The sequence below is a fragment of the Leptodactylus fuscus genome, chromosome 7, assembly GCF_031893055.1.
Source record: "Leptodactylus fuscus isolate aLepFus1 chromosome 7, aLepFus1.hap2, whole genome shotgun sequence".
NCBI lineage: Eukaryota > Metazoa > Chordata > Amphibia > Anura > Leptodactylidae > Leptodactylus > Leptodactylus fuscus.
In genome coordinates this window covers 994136-1020477 of record NC_134271.1, presented here as the reverse complement: position 1 = coordinate 1020477, position 26342 = coordinate 994136, and the positions used below count along the sequence as shown (strand labels likewise).

Below are 26342 nucleotides of genomic sequence, written 5' to 3'. Positions count from 1 at the left end.
CTATATCACTGACCCCCCATAATACAGACCTCCTATATCACTGACCCCCCCATAATACAGAGCTCCTATATCACTGACCCCCCCCCCCATAATACAGAGCTCCTATATCACTGACCCCCCCCCATAATACAGACCTCCTATATCAGACCCCCCCCCCCCATAATACAGAGCTCCTATATCACTGACCCCCCCCCCCCATAATACAGACCTCCTATATCACTGACCCCCCCCATAATACAGACCTCCTATATCACTGACCCCCCCCATAATACAGACCTCCTATATCACTGACCCCCCCCCCATAATACAGACCTTTATCACTGACCCCCCCCCCCCATAATACAGACCTCCTATATCAGACCTCCCCCCCCCCCCCATAATACAGACCTCCTATATGTAGAGGGTCTATATTGACGCTCCTTTAATATATTTTGTTGGTTTTGCCCCTATGATAACACATCCTGTCCTTGTACTCTGACATCTTAAAGGGATTTCTGGGGCTGTGAAATTGATGGCCCGTCCTTGGCATAGACCATCAGTATATGATGTGGGACCCCCAGGACCCCCACTTCGCTGTTTGATGAGCTTTGGCACTTGGGTGTTCTTCATTATCTCTTCTCAGTCCATTGTTCACATGGTCAGAATGAATGGGGCTGAGTTGCAGTACCGAGCACGACCACTATACAGGGTACGGCGCTGTCAGGAGGTCCTTGCAGGAAGTGTTGTCCTAGGGAAATAACTAAAGGAGCGTCAATCTGGATTTTGTGGAATTTCACTTTGCTTAGTGACGTGTAAAGATCTTCACAGGAATTTTTTGTGTCCTGCTGACCTTTTTATTCCGTGGCCCACTGACTATACATTTCACGGCCTGCTGACTCTATATTCCGTTGCCCACTGACTATATATTCCACGGCCTGCTGACTCTATATTCCGTTGCCCACTGACTATATATTCCACGGCCTGCTGACTCTATATTTCGTTGCCCACTGACTATATATTCCACGGCCTGCTGACTCTATATTCCGTTGCCCACTGACTATACATTTCACGGCCTGCTGACTCTATATTCCGTTGCCCACTGACTATATATTCCACGGCCTGCTGACTCTATATTCCGTGGCCCACTGACTATATATTCTGTGGCCCACTGACTATATATTCCATGGCACGCTGACTATATATTCTGTGGCACGCTGACTATTCCGTGGCACGCTGACTATATATTCTGTGGCACGCTGACTATATATTTTGTAGCCCACTGACTATATTCCACGGCCTGCTGACTCTATATTCCGTGGCTGACTATATATTCTGTGGCCCACTGACTATATATTCCGTGGCACGCTGACTATCCCGTGGCACGCTGACTATATATTCTGTGGCACGCTGACTATTCTGTGGCACGCTGACTATATATTTTGTAGCCCACTGACTATATTCCACAGCCTGCTGACTCTATATTCCGTGGCTGACTATATAGTCTGTGGCCCGCTGACTATTCCGTTGCCCGCTGACTCTATATTCCGTGGCCCACTGACTCTATATTCCGTGGCTCGCTTTTTTCTACCATTTTTTTTAATACGAGCAGAGTATGAGAGATATTGTAGTGTTGGCCCCGCACAGTGCTGACCGGCCGGGGTTAACCATAGATGTCGGGGCCACTGACCTTCCTGACCTCTTGGCATTGATGTGACCTCGCTGGCTCGCTTCCTTAATCCACTTGATCCGCTGACCTGGCTCCCCTGGGTGTCATTGTGTTACTTACCTCTCTGTTATCATTGTGGCCCCTGGTGTTGTCGTGTCTGTGACCATCTAACGTGTCCCCTGGGTGTCCTCCATCGCTCCCGGCCGGGCCACCTACCTCCCACTGGTTTCATGTTTTCTCTCTGTGTTTTTGAACTCTCTGTTTTGTCTCTTGGATCCGATTTTAGTTCCTGAAACTAAAGAAGTGGTGAGCCACAGATACAAGACACCCATGGTAAGTGGCCCTCCTGCTCATCCCTTTAAGGCTTGTATGTGATTGTATGATGTATGAGATTGCCCTGAGATCTCACCCTTTACAGCCATGGTGGTCACCCAGCCATACCCAACTGGCCTTGAATGCCATCCCCTAATTCTGGACATAACAGATCCCAGCCGGAGAGGCAAAAATCCCTATTAAAGGTTCCCTCTTAAAGGGGATGTTCAGGATTGAAAAAGCCATGGGCTAGATATAGTGCCACACCAGTCCACAGGGCATATCTGGTATTGCAGGCCAGCCCATTAGGGTTATTAGTACATTGACCCCTTCGCTGCCCAAGACCACCAGTAATAGGGACATTAACCCCTTCACTGCCATAGACCATCAGTAATGATGACATTGACTCCTTCACTGCCCTAGACCAACAGTAATAGTAACCTTGACCCTTTTTCTGCCCTAGACCACCAGTAATAGTGACATTGACCCCTTTACTTCCCTAGACCACCAGTAATAGTGACATTGACCCCTTTGCTGCCCTAGACCACCAGTAATGGTGACGTTGACCCCTTCACTGATCAGCAGGGATACTGACTCCTACAGTGGTTAACCCCTTCACTGCCCTAGACCACCAGTAATAGTGACATTGACCCCTTTGCTGCCCTAGACCATCAGTAATGATGACATTGACCCCTTTGCTGCCCTAGACCACCAGTAAGTGACATTGACCCCTTTGCTGCCCTAGACCACCAATAATAGTGACATTGACCCCTTTGCTGCCCTAGACCACCAATAATAGTGACATTGACCCCTTTGCTGCCCTAGACCACCAGTAATAGTGACATTGACCCCTTTGCTGCCCTAGACCACCAGTAATAGTGACATTGACCCCTTTGCTGCCCTAGACCACCAGTAATAGTGACATTGACCCCTTTGCTGCCCTAGACCACCAGTAATAGTGACATTGACCCCTTTGCTGCCCTAGACCACCAGTGATAGTGACATTGACCCCTTTGCTGCCCTAGACCACCAGTAATAGTGACATTGACCCCTTTGCTGCCCTAGACCACCAGTAATAGTGACATTGACCCCTTTGCTGCCCTAGACCACCAGTAATAGTGACATTGACCCCTTTGCTGCCCTAGACCACCAGTAATAGTGACATTGACCCCTTTGCTGCCCTAGACCACCAGTAATAGTGACATTGACCCCTTTGCTGCCCTAGACCACCAGTGATAGTGACATTGACCCCTTTGCTGCCCTAGACCACCAGTGATAGTGACATTGACCCCTTTGCTGGCCTAGACCACCAGTAATAGTGACATCGACCCCTTCACTGATCACCGGGGATACTGACTCCTACAGTGGTTAACCCCTTCATTGCCTGACGTAGTGGAGCAGCGCCCGTGCCCCATAGCTCCATAGGGTTAGTGGGATTATAACCTGTCCCCTGGTGTGTGGCATTTTGGGAAGCCATATCTGATCCCTGTACAAGGTCTATTTTCCCTTCTTTGTCCGCCTGCCCCTTGTGCACATGGAGGAGCTGCTCGTGGTCGCAGTGACCTTCCTGGGGGTCTGGTATTTCGGGTATCTCAGAAGCCGTTTACACCCCGTCCATGTCCTGCTGACAGACCTGGGAAATCCATCCTATTTATGGCCTATCGGGTGTCGGCAGGGCCAGTTTTAGGCTCCAGCCGCCCTCCGTGAACTCTACCCCTTGTTTGGCCGCAGGTGTCCGTATGGCGACTTCATTAACTCCCCTGTGAAGCCGACACTCTGGTGATGTCGCGTCTGCCGGTAATTCTAGCGTCGCACGAGCGAAACTCCTGATTTATTGATGGCAGCTCCGGAGTTTAGGAGTAGTAAGGCGCTGACGTCCTAACCCCAGTCAGGGACAAGGCGAGCTTAGGTAGTGCAATCCTTATAGATATGGGAGACCTGTCTGCTCACTGGGCGTCCATGCGGGGGTCCGGCCAGGGACCATGGGGGAGCGCCCACTCTGTTGTATTCCCATAGACGTCAGTGGAGAGGGGGCCGCGCATGTGCCCTATTACTCCAGTCACACCCCCAGTGGCCTAATCCTCCACAAGCAGACACTTATCCCCTGTCCAGTGGGTGTCTGGAGAACCCCTTTAAGATGTAAGACCTCTATAGATAAACTTGCTGAATCCGTCCCCTGCTTTGCTTCTGTCGTGACGTCTTTTTGCTTTTCGGCAGGCCCACGAGATCTGCTATTCCGTCCTGTGTCTCTTCTCCTACGTGGCCGCCATCAGAGGGAAGGAAGCGGAGATGAAGAGCAGACCCCCTCGGCCGGTGTCCAGTTGACCTCTCCTGACCTGGCCCTTGTCCCTGGCATTGCTGACAGCTGTTCTGTATCTGGAGCCTGCACATATACCCTTGTAGTAGACGCCCTCCGTGTTGTGACGCCATTTTACAGAGCCCCCCCCCGGTCCCCGCTTTTGTGTTGTGTGTTTTGCGTGTTTCTGGCGATCTGTGTGATGACTCGGACACGTCTCTTCCAGGCCGCTGCTGACCTTGTGTCCCTCCACATTCCCCGCTGTGTGCTGGTGTGTTGTCGCTGACTGGCTAGTATAGGGTTGGCTCCTGGCTGCCTGACTTGAGGGGCCACATCCAGCCCCCGGGTCTTTAGATGTGAGATCAGAAGGGCTGACCTGCATTGTGGGGTCCGAGGTACTAAGAGTGTAAATATTCCTGATGCGACGCTCTCCCCTCCCCCGCCCCCCGTTACTGCATGGAGAGCACGATGTAAATATCCAGATCTTTCTTATTTATAGAAATCTGTACAGATCCTGAATGTGCAATAAACTGGCATCGCGGTGCTGGCTGGGCATTGAGCTGGGAGTCCTGTGTTATTGTGTGCTGTCTAGGGGTGACCACTAGGGGGCAGCTCCTCCCAGGCTGTGGATTATTGCTGTGTCGGGGGGTTCCCTGATCACCTTGGTGGGGTCGGCCCGGGCTCCCGATCACATTCAGTGCTGGCAATGGACAGTCTGGGCTTCCAATGTAATACTTGTTACCTGCAGTCACCACTAGGCGGAGCTAAGTGCATAGGGGTTGTTACAGAGGGCGCCGCCCATAGCACAGGGCGATATCAGCACCAAACTCTCCAGCTCTGCTGCTTTGGTGCATTGGATCAGCGAAGGGTCAGAAAACAAAAACATCACTTGGAAGACAAAACGTCTCAGCTGAAGGCCGGAGATGCAACGCGGCGAGAAAACGTCAGAGAAGCCGCGTGACCACAACACATGGGAGCCTGACCCCCGGGGAGTCGGGGCCCCGCCGATGGGGAGTCACCGCCACAAACATCCCTCCGACCTCTTCGGCTGCAGGGAAATGACTTTTTTTTTTTTTGTTTTCACTGAAGATCTTTAGACTTCTCGACGTCATCGGGGGATTGAGGTTGTAGTTTCATCTCGTCCTGATTTAGTCACATGACAGGTTACAGGTTCTGCTGATCTGACACCCGGCACGCTGAAGCTTCAGACTCTGGTTGTCGGTAACAGGACGAGACGTAAAGAAACTTGTTTGTGCTTCAGAGACGCAATGGACGGGGGGATATATATATATATATACAGTCACTGGTGTGTCTACATGATGTATATACAGTCTGACATCTACATGATGAGTATATACAGTACATGCACTAGTATATATATATATATATATATATATATACACACACACACACTAGTATATATATAATATCAAATCAAACAAGCTTTATTGGCACGTCCGAATAGATATTTGGCATTGCCAAAGCTAGTAAAGTGTGTTTGTGGGGGGGGGGGGGGGGAGTTGGATTCGAGTGGGGCAGGTGTATTGGGGTATAACAGTCCTTGGAGTCTCATCTTCCTCTTAGTTGGTGACCGCTATATGTGGGGGGGGGGGCGGGTGTATTGGGATAAATATAACAGTCCGTGGAGTCTCATCTTCCTCTTCGTTGGTGACCGCTATATGGGGGGTGGGGCGGGTGTATTGGGATAAATATAACAGTCCGTGGAGTCTCATCTTCCTCTTAGTTGGTGACCGCTATATGTGGGGGTGGGGCGGGTGTATTGGGATAAATATAACAGTCCGTGGAGTCTCATCTTCCTCTTAGTTGGTGACCGCTATATGTGGGGGTGGGGCGGGTGTATTGGGATAAATATAACAGTCCGTGGAGTCTCATCTTCCTCTTCGTTGGTGACCGCTATATGGGGGGGGGGGGGCGCGGGTGTATTGGGATAAATATAACAGTCCTTGGAGTCTCATCTTCCTCTGGTTTGGTGACCGCTATATGGGGGGGGGGGGGCGGGTGTATTGGGATAAATATAACAGTCCGTGGAGTCTCATCTTCCTCTTCGTTGGTGACCGCTATATGGGGGGGGTGGGGCGGGTGTATTGGGATAAATATAACAGTCCGTGGAGTCTCATCTTCCTCTTAGTTGGTGACCGCTATATGTGGGGGTGGGGCGGGTGTATTGGGATAAATATAACAGTCCGTGGAGTCTCATCTTCCTCTTCGTTGGTGACCGCTATATGGGGGGGGGGGCGGGTGTATTGGGATAAATATAACAGTCCGTGGAGTCTCATCTTCCTCTTAGTTGGTGACCGCTATATGTGGGGGTGGGGCGGGTGTATTGGGATAAATATAACAGTCCGTGGAGTCTCATCTTCCTCTTAGTTGGTGACCGCTATATGTGGGGGTGGGGCGGGTGTATTGGGATAAATATAACAGTCCGTGGAGTCTCATCTTCCTCTTCGTTGGTGACCGCTATATGGGGGGGGGGGGGGGCGCGGGTGTATTGGGATAAATATAACAGTCCTTGGAGTCTCATCTTCCTCTGGTTTGGTGACCGCTATATGGGGGGGGGGGGGCGGGTGTATTGGGATAAATATAACAGTCCGTGGAGTCTCATCTTCCTCTTCGTTGGTGACCGCTATATGGGGGGGGGTGGGGCGGGTGTATTGGGATAAATATAACAGTCCGTGGAGTCTCATCTTCCTCTTAGTTGGTGACCGCTATATGTGGGGGTGGGGCGGGTGTATTGGGATAAATATAACAGTCCGTGGAGTCTCATCTTCCTCTTCGTTGGTGACCGCTATATGGGGGGTGGGGCGGGTGTATTGGGATAAATATAACAGTCCGTGGAGTCTCATCTTCCTCTTAGTTGGTGACCGCTATATGTGGGGGTGGGGCGGGTGTATTGGGATAAATATAACAGTCCGTGGAGTCTCATCTTCCTCTTAGTTGGTGACCGCTATATGTGGGGGTGGGGCGGGTGTATTGGATAAATATAACAGTCCGTGGAGTCTCATCTTCCTCTTCGTTGGTGACCGCTATATGGGGGGGGGGGGGGGCGCGGGTGTATTGGGATAAATATAACAGTCCTTGGAGTCTCATCTTCCTCTGGTTTGGTGACCGCTATATGGGGGGGGGGGGGCGGGTGTATTGGGATAAATATAACAGTCCGTGGAGTCTCATCTTCCTCTTCGTTGGTGACCGCTATATGGGGGGGGTGGGGCGGGTGTATTGGGATAAATATAACAGTCCGTGGAGTCTCATCTTCCTCTTAGTTGGTGACCGCTATATGTGGGGGTGGGGCGGGTGTATTGGGATAAATATAACAGTCCGTGGAGTCTCATCTTCCTCTTCGTTGGTGACCGCTATATGGGGGGGGGGGGGCGGGTGTATTGGGATAAATATAACAGTCCGTGGAGTCTTATCTTCCTCTTAGTTGGTGACCGCTATATGTGGGGGTGGGGCGGGTGTATTGGGATAAATATAACAGTCCTTGGAGTCTCATCTTCCTCTTAGTTGGTGACCGCTATATGGGGGGGGGGGGGGGCGGGTGTATTGGGATAAATATAACAGTCCTTGGAGTCTCATCTTCCTCTTAGTTGGTGACCGCTATATGTGGGGGTGGGGCGGGTGTATTGGGATAAATATAACAGTCCGTGGAGTCTCATCTTCCTCTTCGTTGGTGACCGCTATATGGGGGGGGTGGGGCGGGTGTATTGGGATAAATATAACAGTCCGTGGAGTCTCATCTTCCTCTTCGTTGGTGACCGCTATATGTGGGGGTGGGGCGGGTGTATTTGGATAAATATAACAGTCCGTGGAGTCTCATCTTCCTCTTCGTTGGTGACCGCTATATGTGGGGGTGGGGCGGGTGTATTGGGATAAATATAACAGTCCGTGGAGTCTCATCTTCCTCTTCGTTGGTGACCGCTATATGTGGGGGTGGGGCGGGTGTATTGGGATAAATATAACAGTCCGTGGAGTCTCATCTTCCTCTTAGTTGGTGGTCGCTATATGGGGAGGTGGGGGTGGGGCGGGTGTATTGGGATAAATATAACAGTCCATGGAGTCTCATCTTCCTCTGGTTTGGTGACAGCTGGACACGTATTGGGCAGCGATCTCCACAGTGGCCTCTTCTTCTCCCAGTTGATGTAGAGTTTCCTCTTCTCCCAGTCTGGGATGTTGGCAGAGAGTCTTTGGTAGTAGACGGCCCTCACAGCTGAGTATTTGGTGCAGTGTAGCAGGAAGTGGGTCATACATTGAGGTCTTGTATAGATTCCCTGTTGCTTTGTGTCCTGCAGTAAGAATCCTCCATACCCTGCTGACCTCTGCCCCATCCGATTATCCTGCAGGTCCATTGTGGCAGTTAATGTGACCCCCCCTCCCCCCTTGCTCTGCTCTCTCGGCCTGTCAGCGGCAGCAGCTGGACAGACCTCAGACTTCCATATTGGGCATTGGGGGACCGGATTCTTTGCTCCTAAACCTGTCAGCAGGTCCTGACTGCTGCAAGAGAACATTCTGGAAGGTGAGGCCCAGACTGACTACAGGACAAGGCTGCGCCCAAACTAGTGTCCTGTGCTCTTATAATAATAAATGTTATTTCTATAGCGCCAACATATTCCGCAGCGCTGTACAATGGGTAGGGATCAGATACAGACAGAAAGAGACATTGCAGAGAAAGTCATTTCACACAATGGGACTGAGGGCCCTGCTCACAAGAGCTTACAATCTATGAGGTAGAGGGGGGGACTCAAGAGCTTACAATCTATGAGGTAGAGGGGGGGACACAAGAGCTTACAATCTATGAGGTAGAGGGGGTGACACAAGAGCTTACAATCTATGAGGTAGAGGGGGGACACAAGAGCTTACAATCTATGAGGTAGAGGGGGTAACACAAGAGCTTACAATCTATGAGGTAGAGGGGGGACACATGAGCTTACAATCTATGAGGTAGAGGGGGTGACACAAGAGCTTACAGTCTATGAGGTAGAGGGGGGACACAAGAGCTTACAATCTATGAGGTAGAGGGGGTGACACAAGAGCTTACACTCTATGAGGTAGAGGGGGGGACACAAGAGCTTACACTCTATGAGGTAGAGGGGGGGACACAAGAGCTTACAATCTATGAGGTAGAGGGGGGACACAAGAGCTTACACTCTATGAGGTAGAGGGGGGGACACAAGAGCTTACAATCTATGAGGTAGAGGGGGTGACACAAGAGCTTACAATCTATGAGGTAGAGGGGGTGACACAAGAGCTTACAATCTATGAGGTAGAGGGGGTGACACAGGAGCTTACACTCTGAGGTAGAGGAGGGGGTGACACAAGAGCTTACAATCTATGAGGTAGAGGGGGGGACACAAGAGCTTACACTCTGAGGTAGAGGAGGGGGTGACACAAGAGCTTACAATCTATGAGGTAGAGGGGGGGACTCAAGAGCTTACAATCTATGAGGTGGGGGGGGACACAAGAGCTTACAGTCTATGAGGTAGAGGGGGTGACACAAGAGCTTACAATCTATGGGGTAGAGGGGGTGATACAAGAGCTTACAATCTATGAGGTAGAGGGGGGGACACAAGAGCTTACAATCTATGAGGTAGAGGGGGGTGACACAGGAGCTTACAATCTATGAGGTAGAGGGGGGGGACACAGGAGCTTACAATCTATGAGGTAGAGGGGGGGGGACACAAGAGCTTACAATCTATGAGGTAGAGGGGGGTGACACAAGAGCTTACAGTCTATGAGGTAGAGGGGGTGACACAAGAGCTTACAATCTATGAGGTAGAGGGGGGACACAAGAGCTTACAATCTATGAGGTAGAGGGGGGGGACACAAGAGCTTACAATCTATGAGGTAGAGGGGGGACACAAGAGCTTACAATCTATGAGGTAGAGGAGGGGGTGACACAAGAGCTTACAATCTATGAGGTAGAGGGGGGGACACAAGAGCTTACAATCTATGAGGTAGAGGGGGGGGACACAAGAGCTTACAATCTATGAGGTAGAGGGGGGACACAAGAGCTTACAATCTATGAGGTAGAGGAGGGGGTGACACAAGAGCTTACAATCTATGAGGTAGAGGGGGGACACAAGAGCTTACAATCTATGAGGTAGAGGGGGGACACAAGAGCTTACAATCTATGAGGTAGAGGGGGGACACAAGAGCTTACAATCTATGAGGTAGAGGAGGGGGTGACACAAGAGCTTACACTCTATGAGGTAGAGGGGGGGGACACAGGAGCTTACAGTCTATGAGGTAGAGGGGGGGACACAAGAGCTTACACTCTATGAGGTAGAGGGGGGACACAAGAGCTTACAATCTATGAGGTAGAGGGGGGACACAAGAGCTTACACTCTATGAGGTAGAGGGGGGGACACAAGAGCTTACAATCTATGAGGTAGAGGGGGTGACACAAGAGCTTACAATCTATGAGGTAGAGGGGGTGACACAAGAGCTTACAATCTATGAGGTAGAGGGGGTGACACAGGAGCTTACACTCTGAGGTAGAGGAGGGGGGTGACACAAGAGCTTACAATCTATGAGGTAGAGGGGGGGACACAAGAGCTTACACTCTGAGGTAGAGGAGGGGGTGACACAAGAGCTTACAATCTATGAGGTAGAGGGGGGGACTCAAGAGCTTACAATCTATGAGGTGGGGGGGGACACAAGAGCTTACAGTCTATGAGGTAGAGGGGGTGACACAAGAGCTTACAATCTATGGGGTAGAGGGGGTGATACAAGAGTTTACAATCTATGAGGTAGAGGGGGGACACAAGAGCTTACAATCTATGAGGTAGAGGGGGTGACACAGGAGCTTACAATCTATGAGGTAGAGGGGGGGACACAGGAGCTTACAATCTATGAGGTAGAGGGGGGGGACACAAGAGCTTACAATCTATGAGGTAGAGGGGGTGACACAAGAGCTTACAGTCTATGAGGTAGAGGGGGTGACACAAGAGCTTACAATCTATGAGGTAGAGGGGGGACACAAGAGCTTACAATCTATGAGGTAGAGGGGGGGGACACAAGAGCTTACAATCTATGAGGTAGAGGGGGGACACAAGAGCTTACAATCTATGAGGTAGAGGAGGGGGTGACACAAGAGCTTACAATCTATGAGGTAGAGGGGGGGACACAAGAGCTTACAATCTATGAGGTAGAGGGGGGACACAAGAGCTTACAATCTATGAGGTAGAGGGGGGACACAAGAGCTTACAATCTATGAGGTAGAGGAGGGGGTGACACAAGAGCTTACACTCTATGAGGTAGAGGGGGGGACACAGGAGCTTACAGTCTATGAGGTAGAGGGGGGGACACAAGAGCTTACAGTCTATGAGGTAGAGGGGGTGACACAAGAGCTTACAGTCTATGAGGTAGAGGGGGGGACACAAGAGCTTACAATCTATGAGGTAGAGGGGGTGACACAAGAGCTTACAGTCTATGAGGTAGAGGGGGTGACACAAGAGCTTACAATCTATGAGGTAGAGGGGGTGACACAAGAGCTTACAATCTATGAGGTAGAGGAGGGGGTGACACAAGAGCTTACAATCTATGAGGTAGAGGGGGTGACACAGGAGCTTACAATCTATGAGGTAGAGGGGGGGACACAAGAGCTTACAATCTATGAGGTAGAGGGGGTGACACAAGAGCTTACAATCTATGAGGTAGAGGGGGGGACACAAGAGCTTACAGTCTATGAGGTAGAGGAGGTGACACAAGAGCTTACAGTCTATGAGGTAGAGGGGGTGACACAAGAGCTTACAATCTATGAGGTAGAGGGGGGGACACAAGAGCTTACAGTCTATGAGGTAGAGGGGGGGACACAAGAGCTTACACTCTATGAGGTAGAGGGGGTGACACAAGAGCTTACACTCTATGAGGTAGAGGGGGTGACACAAGAGCTTACAATCTATGAGGTAGAGGGGGGACACAAGAGCTTACAATCTATGAGGTAGAGGGGGGTGACACAAGAGCTTACAATCTATGAGGTAGAGGGGGGGACACAAGAGCTTACAGTCTATGAGGTAGAGGGGGTGACACAAGAGCTTACACTCTATGAGGTAGAGGGGGTGACACAAGAGCTTACACTCTATGAGGTAGAGGGGGGGACACAAGAGCTTACACTCTATGAGGTAGAGGGGGTGACACAAGAGCTTACACTCTATGAGGTAGAGGGGGGGACACAGGAGCTTACAATCTATGAGGTAGAGGGGGGGGACACAAGAGCTTACAATCTATGAGGTAGAGGGGGGGACACAAGAGCTTACAATCTATGAGGTAGAGGGGGGACACAAGAGCTTACACTCTATGAGGTAGAGGGGGGTGACACAAGAGCTTACACTCTATGAGGTAGAGGGGGGGACACAAGAGCTTACACTCTATGAGGTAGAGGGGGGACACAAGAGCTTACACTCTATGAGGTAGAGGGGGGGACACAGGAGCTTACAATCTATGAGGTAGAGGGGGGGACACAAGAGCTTACAATCTATGAGGTAGAGGGGGGGACACAAGAGCTTACAATCTATGAGGTAGAGGGGGGACACAAGAGCTTACACTCTATGAGGTAGAGGGGGGTGACACAAGAGCTTACACTCTATGAGGTAGAGGGGGGGACACAAGAGCTTACACTCTATGAGGTAGAGGGGGGGACACAGGAGCTTACAATCTATGAGGTAGAGGGGGGACACAGGAGCTTACACTCTATGAGGTAGAGGGGGGGACACAGGAGCTTACAATCTATGAGGTAGAGGGGGGGACACAAGAGCTTACAATCTATGAGGTAGAGGGGGGACACAAGAGCTTACACTCTATGAGGTAGAGGGGGGGGACACAAGAGCTTACAATCTATGAGGTAGAGGGGGGGACACAAGAGCTTACAATCTATGAGGTAGAGGGGGGACACAAGAGCTTACACTCTATGAGGTAGAGGGGGGGGACACAAGAGCTTACAATCTATGAGGTAGAGGGGGGGACACAAGAGCTTACAATCTATGAGGTAGAGGGGGGGACACAAGAGCTTACAATCTATGAGGTAGAGGGGTGACACAAGAGCTTACACTCTATGAGGTAGAGGGGGGGACACAAGAGCTTACAATCTATGAGGTAGAGGGGGGGACACAAGAGCTTACAATCTATGAGGTAGAGGGGTGACACAAGAGCTTACAATCTATGAGGTAGAGGGGGGACACAAGAGCTTACACTCTATGAGGTAGAGGGGGGGACACAAGAGCTTACAATCTATGAGGTAGAGGGGGTGACACAAGAGCTTACAATCTATGAGGTAGAGGGGGGGACACAAGAGCTTACAGTCTATGAGGTAGAGGGGGGGGACACAAGAGCTTACAGTCTATGAGGTAGAGGGGGGGACACAAGAGCTTACAATCTATGAGGTAGAGGGGGTGACACAAGAGCTTACAATCTATGAGGTAGAGGGGGGTGACACAAGAGCTTACAATCTATGAGGTAGAGGGGGTGACACAAGAGCTTACAATCTATGAGGTAGAGGGGGGGGGGACACAAGAGCTTACAATCTATGAGGTAGAGGGGGGACACAAGAGCTTACAATCTATGAGGTAGAGGGGGGGGACACAAGAGCTTACAATCTATGAGGTAGAGGGGGGGGACACAAGAGCTTACAATCTATGAGGTAGAGGGGGTGACACAAGAGCTTACAATCTATGAGGTAGAGGGGGTGACACAAGAGCTTACAATCTATGAGGTAGAGGGGGGTGACACAAGAGCTTACAATCTATGAGGTAGAGGGGGTGACACAAGAGCTTACAATCTATGAGGTAGAGGGGGTGACACAAGAGCTTACAATCTATGAGGTAGAGGGGGGGACACAAGAGCTTACAATCTATGAGGTAGAGGAGGTGACACAAGAGCTTACAATCTATGAGGTAGAGGGGGTGACACAAGAGCTTACAGTCTATGAGGTAGAGGGGTGACACAAGAGCTTACAATCTATGAGGTAGAGGGGGTGACACAAGAGCTTACAGTCTATGAGGTAGAGGGGGTGACACAAGAGCTTACAATCTATGAGGTAGAGGGGAGGACACAAGAGCTTACAATCTATGAGGTAGAGGGGGTGACACAAGAGCTTACAATCTATGAGGTAGAGGGGGTGATACAAGAGCTTACAATCTATGAGGTAGAGGGGGGGACACAAGAGCTTACAATCTATGAGGTAGAGGGGGTGACACAAGAGCTTACACTCTATGAGGTAGAGGGGGTGACACAAGAGCTTACAATCTATGAGGTAGAGGGGTGACACAGGAGCTTACAGTCTATGAGGTAGAGGGGGGGACACAAGAGCTTACAGTCTATGAGGTAGAGGGGGTGACACAAGAGCTTACAATCTATGAGGTAGAGGGGGGGACACAGGAGCTTACAATCTATGAGGTAGAAGGGGGGACACAAGAGCTTACAATCTATGAGGTAGAGGGGGGGACACAGGAGCTTACAATCTATGAGGTAGAGGGGGGGACACAAGAGCTTACAATCTATGAGGTAGAGGGGGGGACACAGGAGCTTACAATCTATGAGGTAGAGGGGGGACACAAGAGCTTACAATCTATGAGGTAGAGGGGGGGACACAGGAGCTTACAGTCTATGAGGTAGAGGGGGTGACACAAGAGCTTACAATCTATGAGGTAGAAGGGGGGACACAAGAGCTTACAATCTATGAGGTAGAGGGGGTGACACAAGAGCTTACAATCTATGAGGTAGAGGGGGTGACACAAGAGCTTACAATCTATGAGGTAGAGGGGTGACACAGGAGCTTACAGTCTATGAGGTAGAGGAGGGGGTGACACAAGAGCTTACACTCTGAGGTAGAGGAGGGGGTGACACAAGAGCTTACAGTCTATGAGGTAGAGGGGGGGACACAAGAGCTTACACTCTGAGGTAGAGGAGGGGGTGACACAGGAGCTTACAGTCTATGAGGTAGAGGGGGGGACACAAGAGCTTACACTCTATGAGGTAGAGGGGGGGACACAAGAGCTTACAGTCTATGAGGTAGAGGGGGTGACACAAGAGCTTACAATCTATGAGGTAGAGGGGGGGGACACAGGAGCTTACAATCTATGAGGTAGAAGGGGGGACACAAGAGCTTACAATCTATGAGGTAGAGGGGGTGACACAAGAGCTTACACTCTATGAGGTAGAGGGGGGGACACAGGAGCTTACAATCTATGAGGTAGAAGGGGGGACACAAGAGCTTACAGTCTATGAGGTAGAGGGGGGGACACAGGAGCTTACAATCTATGAGGTAGAAGGGGGGACACAAGAGCTTACAATCTATGAGGTAGAGGGGGGGACACAGGAGCTTACAATCTATGAGGTAGAAGGGGGGACACAAGAGCTTACAATCTATGAGGTAGAGGGGTGACACAAGAGCTTACAATCTATGAGGTAGAGGGGGGGACACAAGAGCTTACAATCTATGAGGTAGAGGGGGGGTGACACAAGAGCTTACACTCTGAGGTAGAGGAGGGGGTGACACAGGAGCTTACAATCTATGAGGTAGAGGGGGGGACACAAGAGCTTACACTCTATGAGGTAGAGGGGGGACACAAGAGCTTACAATCTATGAGGTAGAGGGGGTGACACAAGAGCTTACAATCTATGAGGTAGAGGGGGGGACACAAGAGCTTACAGTCTATGAGGTAGAGGGGGTGACACAAGAGCTTACAATCTATGAGGTAGAGGGGGGGACACAAGAGCTTACAGTCTATGAGGTAGAGGGGGGGACACAAGAGCTTACAGTCTATGAGGTAGAGGGGGGACACAAGAGCTTACAATCTATGAGGTAGAGGGGGGACACAAGAGCTTACAATCTATGAGGTAGAGGGGGGGTGACACAAGAGCTTACACTCTGAGGTAGAGGAGGGGGTGACACAGGAGCTTACAATCTATGAGGTAGAGGGGGTGATATAGGAGGTAGCAGGGGCGGCATTGCTTATACAGGGGTCAGACACTTCTGTAATAGAGGTGACTGTCATTACACAGACATAAGACTTTATGGGCCGTCACCAGTCGTGTCCTGTAACATGTGGATGGAGCTCGGACAGATAAAGTTATCCTGAGATGACATCATATCATGTGGGGTAATGTGGGGGCGGGGACAGAGGAGGGGGAAGGGTTTACGTTAGACATTGTGATCGGCCGCTCTGATAAGATGCGTCTTTAGTTTGCGTCTGAAACTGTAGAAATTGGGAGTTACTCTGATTGTCCGGGGTAGAACATTCCAGAGAATGGGAGGAGGAGGCGACCACTGGTCGGGGAGGGGGGGTGCAGGGAGGAGGCGACCACTGGTCGGGGAGGAGGCGACCACTGCATGGGGATCGCCTGATCACAGGAATGGGGCGCAGTGATCGAGGCCATACTACCAAGCCTAGGACAGGAGACAATGTGGACACAAATCAGCAAAAGGTTTAACACCACACTAGGCTACGGGCCGGACGTCCAACTATGGCTGATCACTGACCTCACATCACCGATCTACAGGATATCATGGTGCACAGGAAGATGGCAATGGAGGTCTATCCTCTATAGTGAGGAGTCCTGGAATGGACCCCGCACCCCCATTATCCCCGGACATAAAAACGTCTCTCCTGCACCCCCCCATTATCCCCAGACATAAAAACGTCTCTCTCTCCTGCAACCCCCCATTATCCCCGAACTTGCACGCTTCTCTCTCCCGCACCCCCCATTATCCCCGGACTTGCACGCTTCTCTCTCCTGCACTCCCCCATTATCCCTGGACTTGCACGCTTCTCTCTCCCGCACCCCCCCATTATCCCCGGACTTGCACGCTTCTCTCTCCCGCACCCCCCCATTATCCCCGGACTTGCACGCTTCTCTCTCCCGCACTCCCCCATTATCCCCGGACTTGCACGCTTCTCTCTCCCGCACCCCCCCATTATCCCCGGACTTGCACGCTTCTCTCTCCCGCACTCCCCCATTATCCCCGGACTTGCACGCTTCTCTCTCCCGCACTCCCCAATTATCCCCGGACTTGCACGCTTCTCTCTCCCGCACCCTCCCATTATCCCCGGACTTGCACGCTTCTCTCTCCCGCACTCCCCCATTATCCCCGGACTTGCACGCTTCTCTCTCCCGCACTCCCCCATTATCCCCGGACTTGCACGCTTCTCTCTCCCGCACTCCCCCATTATCCCCGGACTTGCACGCTTCTCTCTCCCGCACTCCCCCATTATCCCCGGACTTGCACGCTTCTCTCTCCCGCACTCCCCCATTATCCCCAGGCTTGCACGCTTCTCTCTCCCGCACTCCCCCATTATCCCCGGACTTGCACGCTTCTCTCTCCCGCACTCCCCCATTATCCCCGGACTTGCACGCTTCTCTCTCCCGCACTCCCCCATTATCCCCGGACTTGCACGCTTCTCTCTCCCGCACTCCCCCATTATCCCCGGACTTGCACGCTTCTCCCTCCCGCACTCTCCCATTATCCCCGGGCTTGCACGCTTCTCTCTCCCGCACCCCCCCCCCATTATCCCCGGGCTTGCACGCTTCTCTCTCCCGCACTCCCCCATTATCCCCGGACTTGCACGCTTCTCTCTCCCGCACTCCCCCATTATCCCCGGACTTGCACGCTTCTCTCTCCCGCACTCCCCCATTATCCCCGGACTTGCACGCTTCTCTCTCCCGCACTCCCCCATTATCCCCGGACTTGCACGCTTCTCTCTCCCGCACCCTCCCATTATCCCCGGACTTGCACGCTTCTCTCTCCCGCACTCCCCCATTATCCCTGGGCTTGCACGCTTCTCTCTCCCGCACCCCCCATTATCCCCGGACTTGCACGCTTCTCTCTCCCGCACTCCCCCATTATCCCCGGACTTGCACGCTTCTCTCTCCCGCACTCCCCCATTATCCCCGGACTTGCACGCTTCTCTCTCCCGCACTCCCCCATTATCCCCGGACTTGCACGCTTCTCTCTCCCGCACTCCCCCATTATCCCCGGACTTGCACGCTTCTCTCTCCCGCACCCTCCCATTATCCCCGGACTTGCACGCTTCTCTCCCGCACTCCCCCATTATCCCCGGACTTGCACGCTTCTCTCTCCCGCACCCTCCCATTATCCCCGGACTTGCACGCTTCTCTCCCGCACTCCCCCATTATCCCCGGACTTGCACGCTTCTCTCTCCCGCACCCTCCCATTATCCCCGGACTTGCACGCTTCTCTCCCGCACTCCCCCATTATCCCCAGACTTGCACGCTTCTCTCTCCCGCACTCCCCCATTATCCCCGGACTTGCACGCTTCTCTCTCCCGCACCCTCCCATTATCCCCGGACTTGCACGCTTCTCTCCCGCACTCCCCCATTATCCCCGGACTTGCACGCTTCTCTCTCCCGCACCCTCCCATTATCCCCGGACTTGCACGCTTCTCTCTCCCGCACTCCCCCATTATCCCCGGACTTGCACGCTTCTCTCCCGCACTCCCCCATTATCCCCGGACTTGCACGCTTCTCTCTCCCGCACTCCCCCATTATCCCCGGACTTGCACGCTTCTCTCTCCCGCACTCCCCCATTATCCCCGGACTTGCACGCTTCTCTCTCCCGCACCCTCCCATTATCCCCGGGCTTGCACGCTTCTCTCTCCCGCACCCCCCATTATCCCCGGACTTGCACGCTTCTCTCCCGCACTCCCCCATTATCCCCGGACTTGCACGCTTCTCTCTCCCGCACTCCCCCATTATCCCCGGACTTGCACGCTTCTCTCTCCCGCACTCCCCCATTATCCCCGGACTTGCACGCTTCTCTCTCCCGCACCCTCCCATTATCCCCAGGCTTGCACGCTTCTCTCTCCCGCACCCCCCATTATCCCCGGACTTGCACGCTTCTCTCTCCCGCACTCCCCCATTATCCCCGGACTTGCACGCTTCTCTCTCCCGCACCCCCCCATTATCCCCGGACTTGCACGCTTCTCTCTCCCGCACCCCCCCATTATCCCCGGACTTGCACGCTTCTCTCTCCCGCACCCCCCCCATTATCCCCGGACTTGCACGCTTCTCTCTCCCGCACCCCCCCATTATCCCCGGACTTGCACGCTTCTCTCTCCCGCACTCCCCCATTATCCCCGGACTTGCACGCTTCTCTCTCCCGCACCTCCCCATTATCCCCGGACTTGCACGCTTCTCTCTCCCGCACCCCCCCCCCCATTATCCCCGGACTTGCACGCTTCTCTCTCCCGCACTCCCCCATTATCCCCGGACTTGCACGCTTCTCTCTCCCGCACCCCCCCCCCCCATTATCCCCGGACTTGCACGCTTCTCTCTCCCGCACTCCCCCATTATCCCCGGACTTGCACGCTTCTCTCTCCCGCACCCCCCCATTATCCCCGGACTTGCACGCTTCTCTCTCCCGCACTCCCCCATTATCCCCGGACTTGCACGCTTCTCTCTCCCGCACCCCCCCATTATCCCCGGACTTGCACGCTTCTCTCTCCCGCACTCCCCCATTATCCCCGGACTTGCACGCTTCTCTCTCCCGCACCCCCCCATTATCCCCGGACTTGCACGCTTCTCTCTCCCGCACTCCCCCATTATCCCCGGACTTGCACGCTTCTCTCTCCCGCACTCCCCCATTATCCCCGGACTTGCACGCTTCTCTCTCCCGCACCCTCCCATTATCCCCGGACTTGCACGCTTCTCTCCCGCACTCCCCCATTATCCCCGGACTTGCACGCTTCTCTCTCCCGCACCCTCCCATTATCCCCGGACTTGCACGCTTCTCTCCCGCACTCCCCCATTATCCCCGGACTTGCACGCTTCTCTCTCCCGCACCCTCCCATTATCCCCGGACTTGCACGCTTCTCTCTCCCGCACTCCCCCATTATCCCCGGACTTGCACGCTTCTCTCCCGCACTCCCCCATTATCCCCGGACTTGCACGCTTCTCTCTCCCGCACTCCCCCATTATCCCCGGACTTGCACGCTTCTCTCTCCCGCACTCCCCCATTATCTCCGGACTTGCACGCTTCTCTCTCCCGCACCCTCCCATTATCCCCGGGCTTGCACGCTTCTCTCTCCCGCACCCCCCATTATCCCCGGACTTGCACGCTTCTCTCCCGCACTCCCCCATTATCCCCGGACTTGCACGCTTCTCTCTCCCGCACTCCCCCATTATCCCCGGACTTGCACGCTTCTCTCTCCCGCACTCCCCCATTATCCCCAGACTTGCACGCTTCTCTCTCCCGCACCCTCCCATTATCCCCAGGCTTGCACGCTTCTCTCTCCCGCACCCCCCATTATCCCCGGACTTGCACGCTTCTCTCTCCCGCACTCCCCCATTATCCCCGGACTTGCACGCTTCTCTCTCCCGCACCCCCCCATTATCCCCGGACTTGCACGCTTCTCTCTCCCGCACTCCCCCATTATCCCCGGACTTGCATGCTTCTCTCTCCCGCACCCCCCCATTATCCCCGGACTTGCACGCTTCTCTCTCCCGCCCCCCCCCCATTATCCCCGGACTTGCACGCTTCTCTCTCCCGCACTCCCCCATTATCCCCGGACTTGCACGCTTCTCTCTCCCGCACCTCCCCATTATCCCCGGACTTGCACGCTTCTCTCTCCCGCACCCCCCCCCCCCCATTATCCCCGGACTTGCACGCTTCTCTCTCCCGCACTCCCCCATTATCCCCGGACTTGCACGCTTCTCTCTCCCGCACCCCCCCCCCCATTATCCCCGGACTTGCACGCTTCTCTCTCCCGCACTCCCCCATTATCCCCGGACTTGCACGCTTCTCTCTCCCGCACCCCCCCATTATCCCCGGACTTGCACGCTTCTCTCTCCCGCACTCCCCCATTATCCCCGGACTTGCACGCTTCTCTCTCCCGCACTCCCCCATTATCCCCGGACTTGCACGCTTCTCTCTCCCGCACCCCCCCATTATCCCCGGACTTGCACGCTTCTCTCTCCCGCACTCCCCCATTATCCCCGGACTTGCACGCTTCTCTCTCCCGCACCCTCCCATTATCCCCGGACTTGCACGCTTCTCTCTCCCGCACCCTCCCATTATCCCCGGACTTGCACGCTTCTCTCTCCCGCACCCCCCCATTATCCCCGGACTTGCACGCTTCTCTCTCCCGCACTCCGCCGTGTCAGTTCCGATGATACTAATTACTCCTAATCCCCTATAAACAGAAACTCTTTTAACACCTGGTAGGGGGCAACTCCAGAAACCGATCCCCAGCCAATGTCATATTCCTGAAGCCGGCTGAGCACTAGAGCTCATGTCCTTACAAGCAGCAGCTGCGAAAACAATATTCTGCAGCAGAGTGTGTTCTACAACGTGCCCTGTAACGTGCCCTACAACATGTCTTACAACGTGCCCTACAACATGCCCTGTAACGTGCCTTATGTGTCCTTTAATGTGCCCTACAACGTGCCCTACAATGTGTCCTACAACGTGCCCTGTAATGTGCTCTACATGTCTTACAACGTGCCCTATAATGTACCTTACAAACGTGTCCTACAGATATGTAAAAGTTAATTGATTAACCATAGAGTGCAATGTGATCCAGCCGGGCCCTGGGGTGGTGGTGCCGGGGGGGGGCTGGGGGCTCTAAGAAGATGCTTCGCCGGGGAACTTACAGGGCTCAGGCAGTGACTGCAAATACATGGTCTATAGGAGCCGCCGGTCCCTATATATATATATATATATATATACACTGTATATACAGCCTTCTTCCTACTGTCTGTTAAGTTGCATATAAGGGACTGGAGTAGACAGCGCCACACTTTGTGCAGTGGCCAAGACGTGCTATTGCAGACATGTTAATGATGGGCAGAGGCTCCGCGGGGACTGGCAGATCCAATCTGCGCTCTGGTATATGATGGCGCTTCACATGTAAGAGGAGTAAATGAGAAAAGCCAGACACAGAAGAACATGGAGCTCAGGACCAAGATCAGGGTTCTGTTATGTTTATGGGATGTTTTGTCACTATGGTTACCCCGACATTACAAGGAAAACTAGATGTACAATAGAATGTGAGGGATGATGGGTAAGGAATATGCAAATAAGCCTCATTGGTGAATAACAGGAACGTGCTCTAGCACCACCTACTGGAAGGAGCCCTCTATAGATTAATACCTGGTCATCAAAGAAACCTTTGGGTAGAATCTGCAAGCCAGGATAGAAGACGCCCCCTACCATAGACTCCCGACCATGACCACAGACCCCCAACCATAGACCCCGACCATAGATCGTGACCATAGACCCCCAACCATATACACCCGACCATAGACCCCCAACCATATACACCCGACCATAGGCCCCTGACTATATGTCCCCGACTATAGATCCCAACAATAGACGATAAAGAGCGGGGACTGGCCCTGGGAAGATGGAGACTGCTGACTGCGACTAAATAAGTAAGAAATGTCGGAGTCCCGGGAGCTCAGCACAATATTTGGATGTAAGACAACTGGCTGGAGTAATAGTCCTCCGCATGGACACTGTACATAGATTCCCAGGCCTGGCCTCTATAGCTATACTAGCCTCTGCCTGCGCCTTCCTCTGTGTGTTGTTGGTGATGATGGTTTGCCTGCTCTGGTGTTTGTCGCTCCAAGCAGTTTCAAGCTGTCCTGCCGCTGAACTCGTTCCTCGCACCGTGCCTGTGATTGTTCCGGCATCTCAGCAGCTCGCTGGGACACTATATAATGAGCATGTTGTTGGTGCCGATGATCCCCGTCAGCTCCGCTTGAGGAGAACTCTGTGACTTCTGGCTCCTTCATAGCTCTCATTGTTTGTGACAAATTAGATTTTCTTTTTCCCGCCATGTTTAATATTAGCAAACTGCCAATGTGGAGTAAAGGTGATTCCCCTCCAGTGTGTCAGCACTGCCTGGAGCAGATCAGATAATATGCAGATGCTTGTACACAATGGACTCAGTGTCATCTTTTGTCTGATCCTGAAGTAGCAAAACAGGAAATAAACGCCCTCAAAGCAGCGACTACCTGGTGCACTACCGAGCCCAGCAGGGCAGGAGCCTGGAGGACCCTCAAACCTTTAAGGGTGTTTGTATTCAGGCAGTTCTGTGGTGACAACCTGCCATGTAATGTACATACTGTACTGCGAGGGGAGGCCCGGTGTGCACAGTGCCCAAGGATTCACATGTATTTGGGGGGCTGCGGGACTCCAGTGCATTAAAACACAAATACTTAAAGGAACGGAGTGGTGAATATAAAAGGCAATGAGTGAAGTGAAAGGTAATGAGCTGGCGCCCCCTGGTGTTCAGAGTTCTTAGTAGAATACAGTGCAGCTTCTGCGGTGTCCTCATTGAGGGATTCTTTAGGATATCATATAGGGTGTCCCCTGCTCTAACAGCTTATCTGTGCGGGCTCCGGTTGTCAGACTCCACAGATTCTTCATACAAAGGACTTAGCCATAGGGCAGGTAACCAGCATGTAACTATGTTGGGGCCGGACAACCCCTTTAATGGTTACGTCCCTGGTGGGTCAGAGCAGTGATAACCCCCTTAGTTAGGTACAGCCATGGAAGGGTTCACAACAGCAGCCCTGGGGGTCTAGTGATGACAACTTTGGTGGTGGAGGGCAGTGATGAGCTATCGCCCTGTGGAACCTGCAAAACGTCTCGCCCCTCCATCGCCTTAGACTGCTCAGATTACAGACACAGTATATACAGAGCGGCTCCGCCAGCGATAGAATCCATGTGATTGGCTGGTCAGGATGGTGCAGCGGTATTGGTGGAGAGAGTAAGTGGGGGGTGGGTATAAGCGGGTGGGGGGTGGGGCAATGAGTAGGGGATGATAAGCGGGGGAGGGGGGATACACCCACATCTTCTGAGATGACCCCTCAAGTGCCCAAAAAACACCAATCCAGGAGGAGACATAAAAAGAGACCCCAGAAATGTTCCTCATTTCATTTCTTTATTTCACCTTCTGAATCCACATAAAGCTCCTCCTCCTTGTCTTACAACACCTCGTGGTCTCTCCTTCATATGACGCTCGTCAGGAGTCTACAAGCTCCACCCACCGCAACATTTAGAAAAAAAACATCAAAACACTAAAGAAAGAACAAATCAAGTCTAAGTATCTGTGATGGAATAGGAAGCGATGATGTCATCGGTGTATTGTGAGCTCTCAGGGGATCGGACATGTCAGCGATGATGTCATCGGTGTATTGTGAGCACTCGGGGGATTGGACATGTCAGTGATGATGTCATCGGTGTATTGTGAGCACTCGGGGGATTGGACATGTCAGCGATGATGTCATCAGTGTATTGTGAGCACTCGGGGATCGGACATGTCAGCGATGATGTCATCAGTGTATTGTGAGCACTCAGGGGATCGGACATGTCAGCGATGATGTCATCGGTGTATTGTGAGCACTCAGGGGATCGGACATGTCAGTGATGATGTCATCGGTGTATTGTCAGCACTCGGGGGATTGGACATGTCAGTGATGATGTCATCAGTGTATTGTGAGCACTCGGGGATCGGACATGTCAGTGATGATGTCATCGGTGTATTGTGAGCACTCGGGGATCGGACATGTCAGCGATGATGTCATCAGTGTATTGTGAGCACTCAGGGGATCGGACATGTCAGCGATGATGTCATCGGTGTATTGTGAGCACTCGGGGATCGGACATGTCAGCGATGATATCATCAGTGTATTGTGAGCACTCGGGGATCGGACATGTCAGTGATGATGTCATCAGTGTATTGTGAGCACTCAGGGGATCGGACATGTCAGCGATGATGTCATCAGTGTATTGTGAGCACTCGGGGATCGGACATGTCAGCGATGATGTCATCGGTGTATTGTGAGCACTCGGGGATCGGACATGTCAGTGATGATGTCATCGGTGTATTGTCAGCACTCAGGGGATCGGACATGTCAGCGATGATGTCATCAGTGTATTGTGAGCACTCAGGGGATCGGACATGTCAGTGATGATGTCATCAGTGTATTGTGAGCACTCAGGGGATCGGACATGTCAGTGATGATGTCATCGGTGTATTGTGAGCACTCGGGGATCGGACATGTCAGCGATGATGTCATCAGTGTATTGTGAGCACTCAGGGGATCGGACATGTCAGTGATGATGTCATCAGTATATTGTCTGCACTCAGGGGATTGGACATGTCAGTGATGATGTCATCGGTATATTGTCTGCACTGGACTGTACACGTGTAACTACTACATCTCATATAATCTACTGCGGTCTATAGGTGGCGCTCTTCCAGACCGTCGCCTTCCTTCACCTGTGGAGAGAGAGGACATTGAGTTTGCTGCATTCTCATATACATGTTATAAGAGCAATGATCTCACTGGTGTGGAGGTCACATGACAGGAAGTTTATGCACAAACTTTAGATGTTGCCATGGCAACCCCAGAGCAAGCAGGATAATTTACATTGAGGCGGACAGAAAACCTCATTATTTCTAATTCTAAATATATTGGCCCCAAGTATGGAAAGTGAAGGAGCCTATAGTGAGAAGCCTACAGAGAGGAGCCTACAGTGAGAAGCCTACAGAGAGAAGTCTACAGAGAGGAGCCTATAGTGAGAAGCCTACAGAGAGGAGCCTATAGTGAGAAGCCTACAGAAAGGAGCCTATAGAGAGGAGCCTACAGTGAGAAGCCTATAGAGAGAAGCCTACAGAGAGGAGCCTATAGTGAGAAGCCTATAGAGAGAAGTCTACAGAGAGGAGCCTATAGTGAGATGCCTACAGAGAGGAGCCTATAGTGAGACGCCTACAGAGAGGAGCCTATAGTGAGACGCCTACAGAGAGGAGCCTATAGTGAGACGCCTACAGAGAGGAGTCTATAGTGAGAAACCTATAGAGAGGAGCCTATAGTGAGAAGCCTACAGAGAGGAGTCTATAGTGAGAAACCTATAGTGAGAAACCTATAGAGAGGAGCCTATAGTGAGAAGCCTATAGAGAGAAGTCTACAGAAAGGAGCCTATAGTGAGAAGCCTATAGATAGGAGCCTATAGTGAGAAGCCTATAGAGAGGAGCCTATAGAAAGAAGCCTACAGAGAGGAGCCTATAGAGAGGAGCCTATAGAAAGAAGCCTACAGAGAGGAGCCTA

General features: G+C 52.4%; 2 protein-coding genes across 2 annotated transcripts in view; one reads left to right on the top strand and one right to left on the bottom strand.

Annotated features, from left to right (window-relative positions):
• Positions 1 to 4812, top strand: part of MADD (MAP kinase activating death domain) — an 86444-nt gene extending 81632 nt beyond the window's left edge. Inside the window, exons 37-38 of the mRNA XM_075280720.1 lie at positions 1932 to 1978; positions 4175 to 4812. Coding sequence (XP_075136821.1) covers positions 1932 to 1978; positions 4175 to 4282 — 155 coding nt within the window. The 3' untranslated portion in view covers positions 4283 to 4812. The remainder of the gene's footprint in view (positions 1 to 1931; positions 1979 to 4174) is intronic.
• A 19350-nt stretch (positions 4813 to 24162) lies between these two features.
• LOC142213484 (myosin-binding protein C, cardiac-type-like) overlaps positions 24163 to 26342 on the bottom strand; it is a 49159-nt gene continuing 46979 nt past the window's right edge. The window contains exon 12 of the mRNA XM_075281834.1: positions 24163 to 25513. The gene's annotated coding sequence lies outside the window, so the exon portion shown is untranslated. The remainder of the gene's footprint in view (positions 25514 to 26342) is intronic.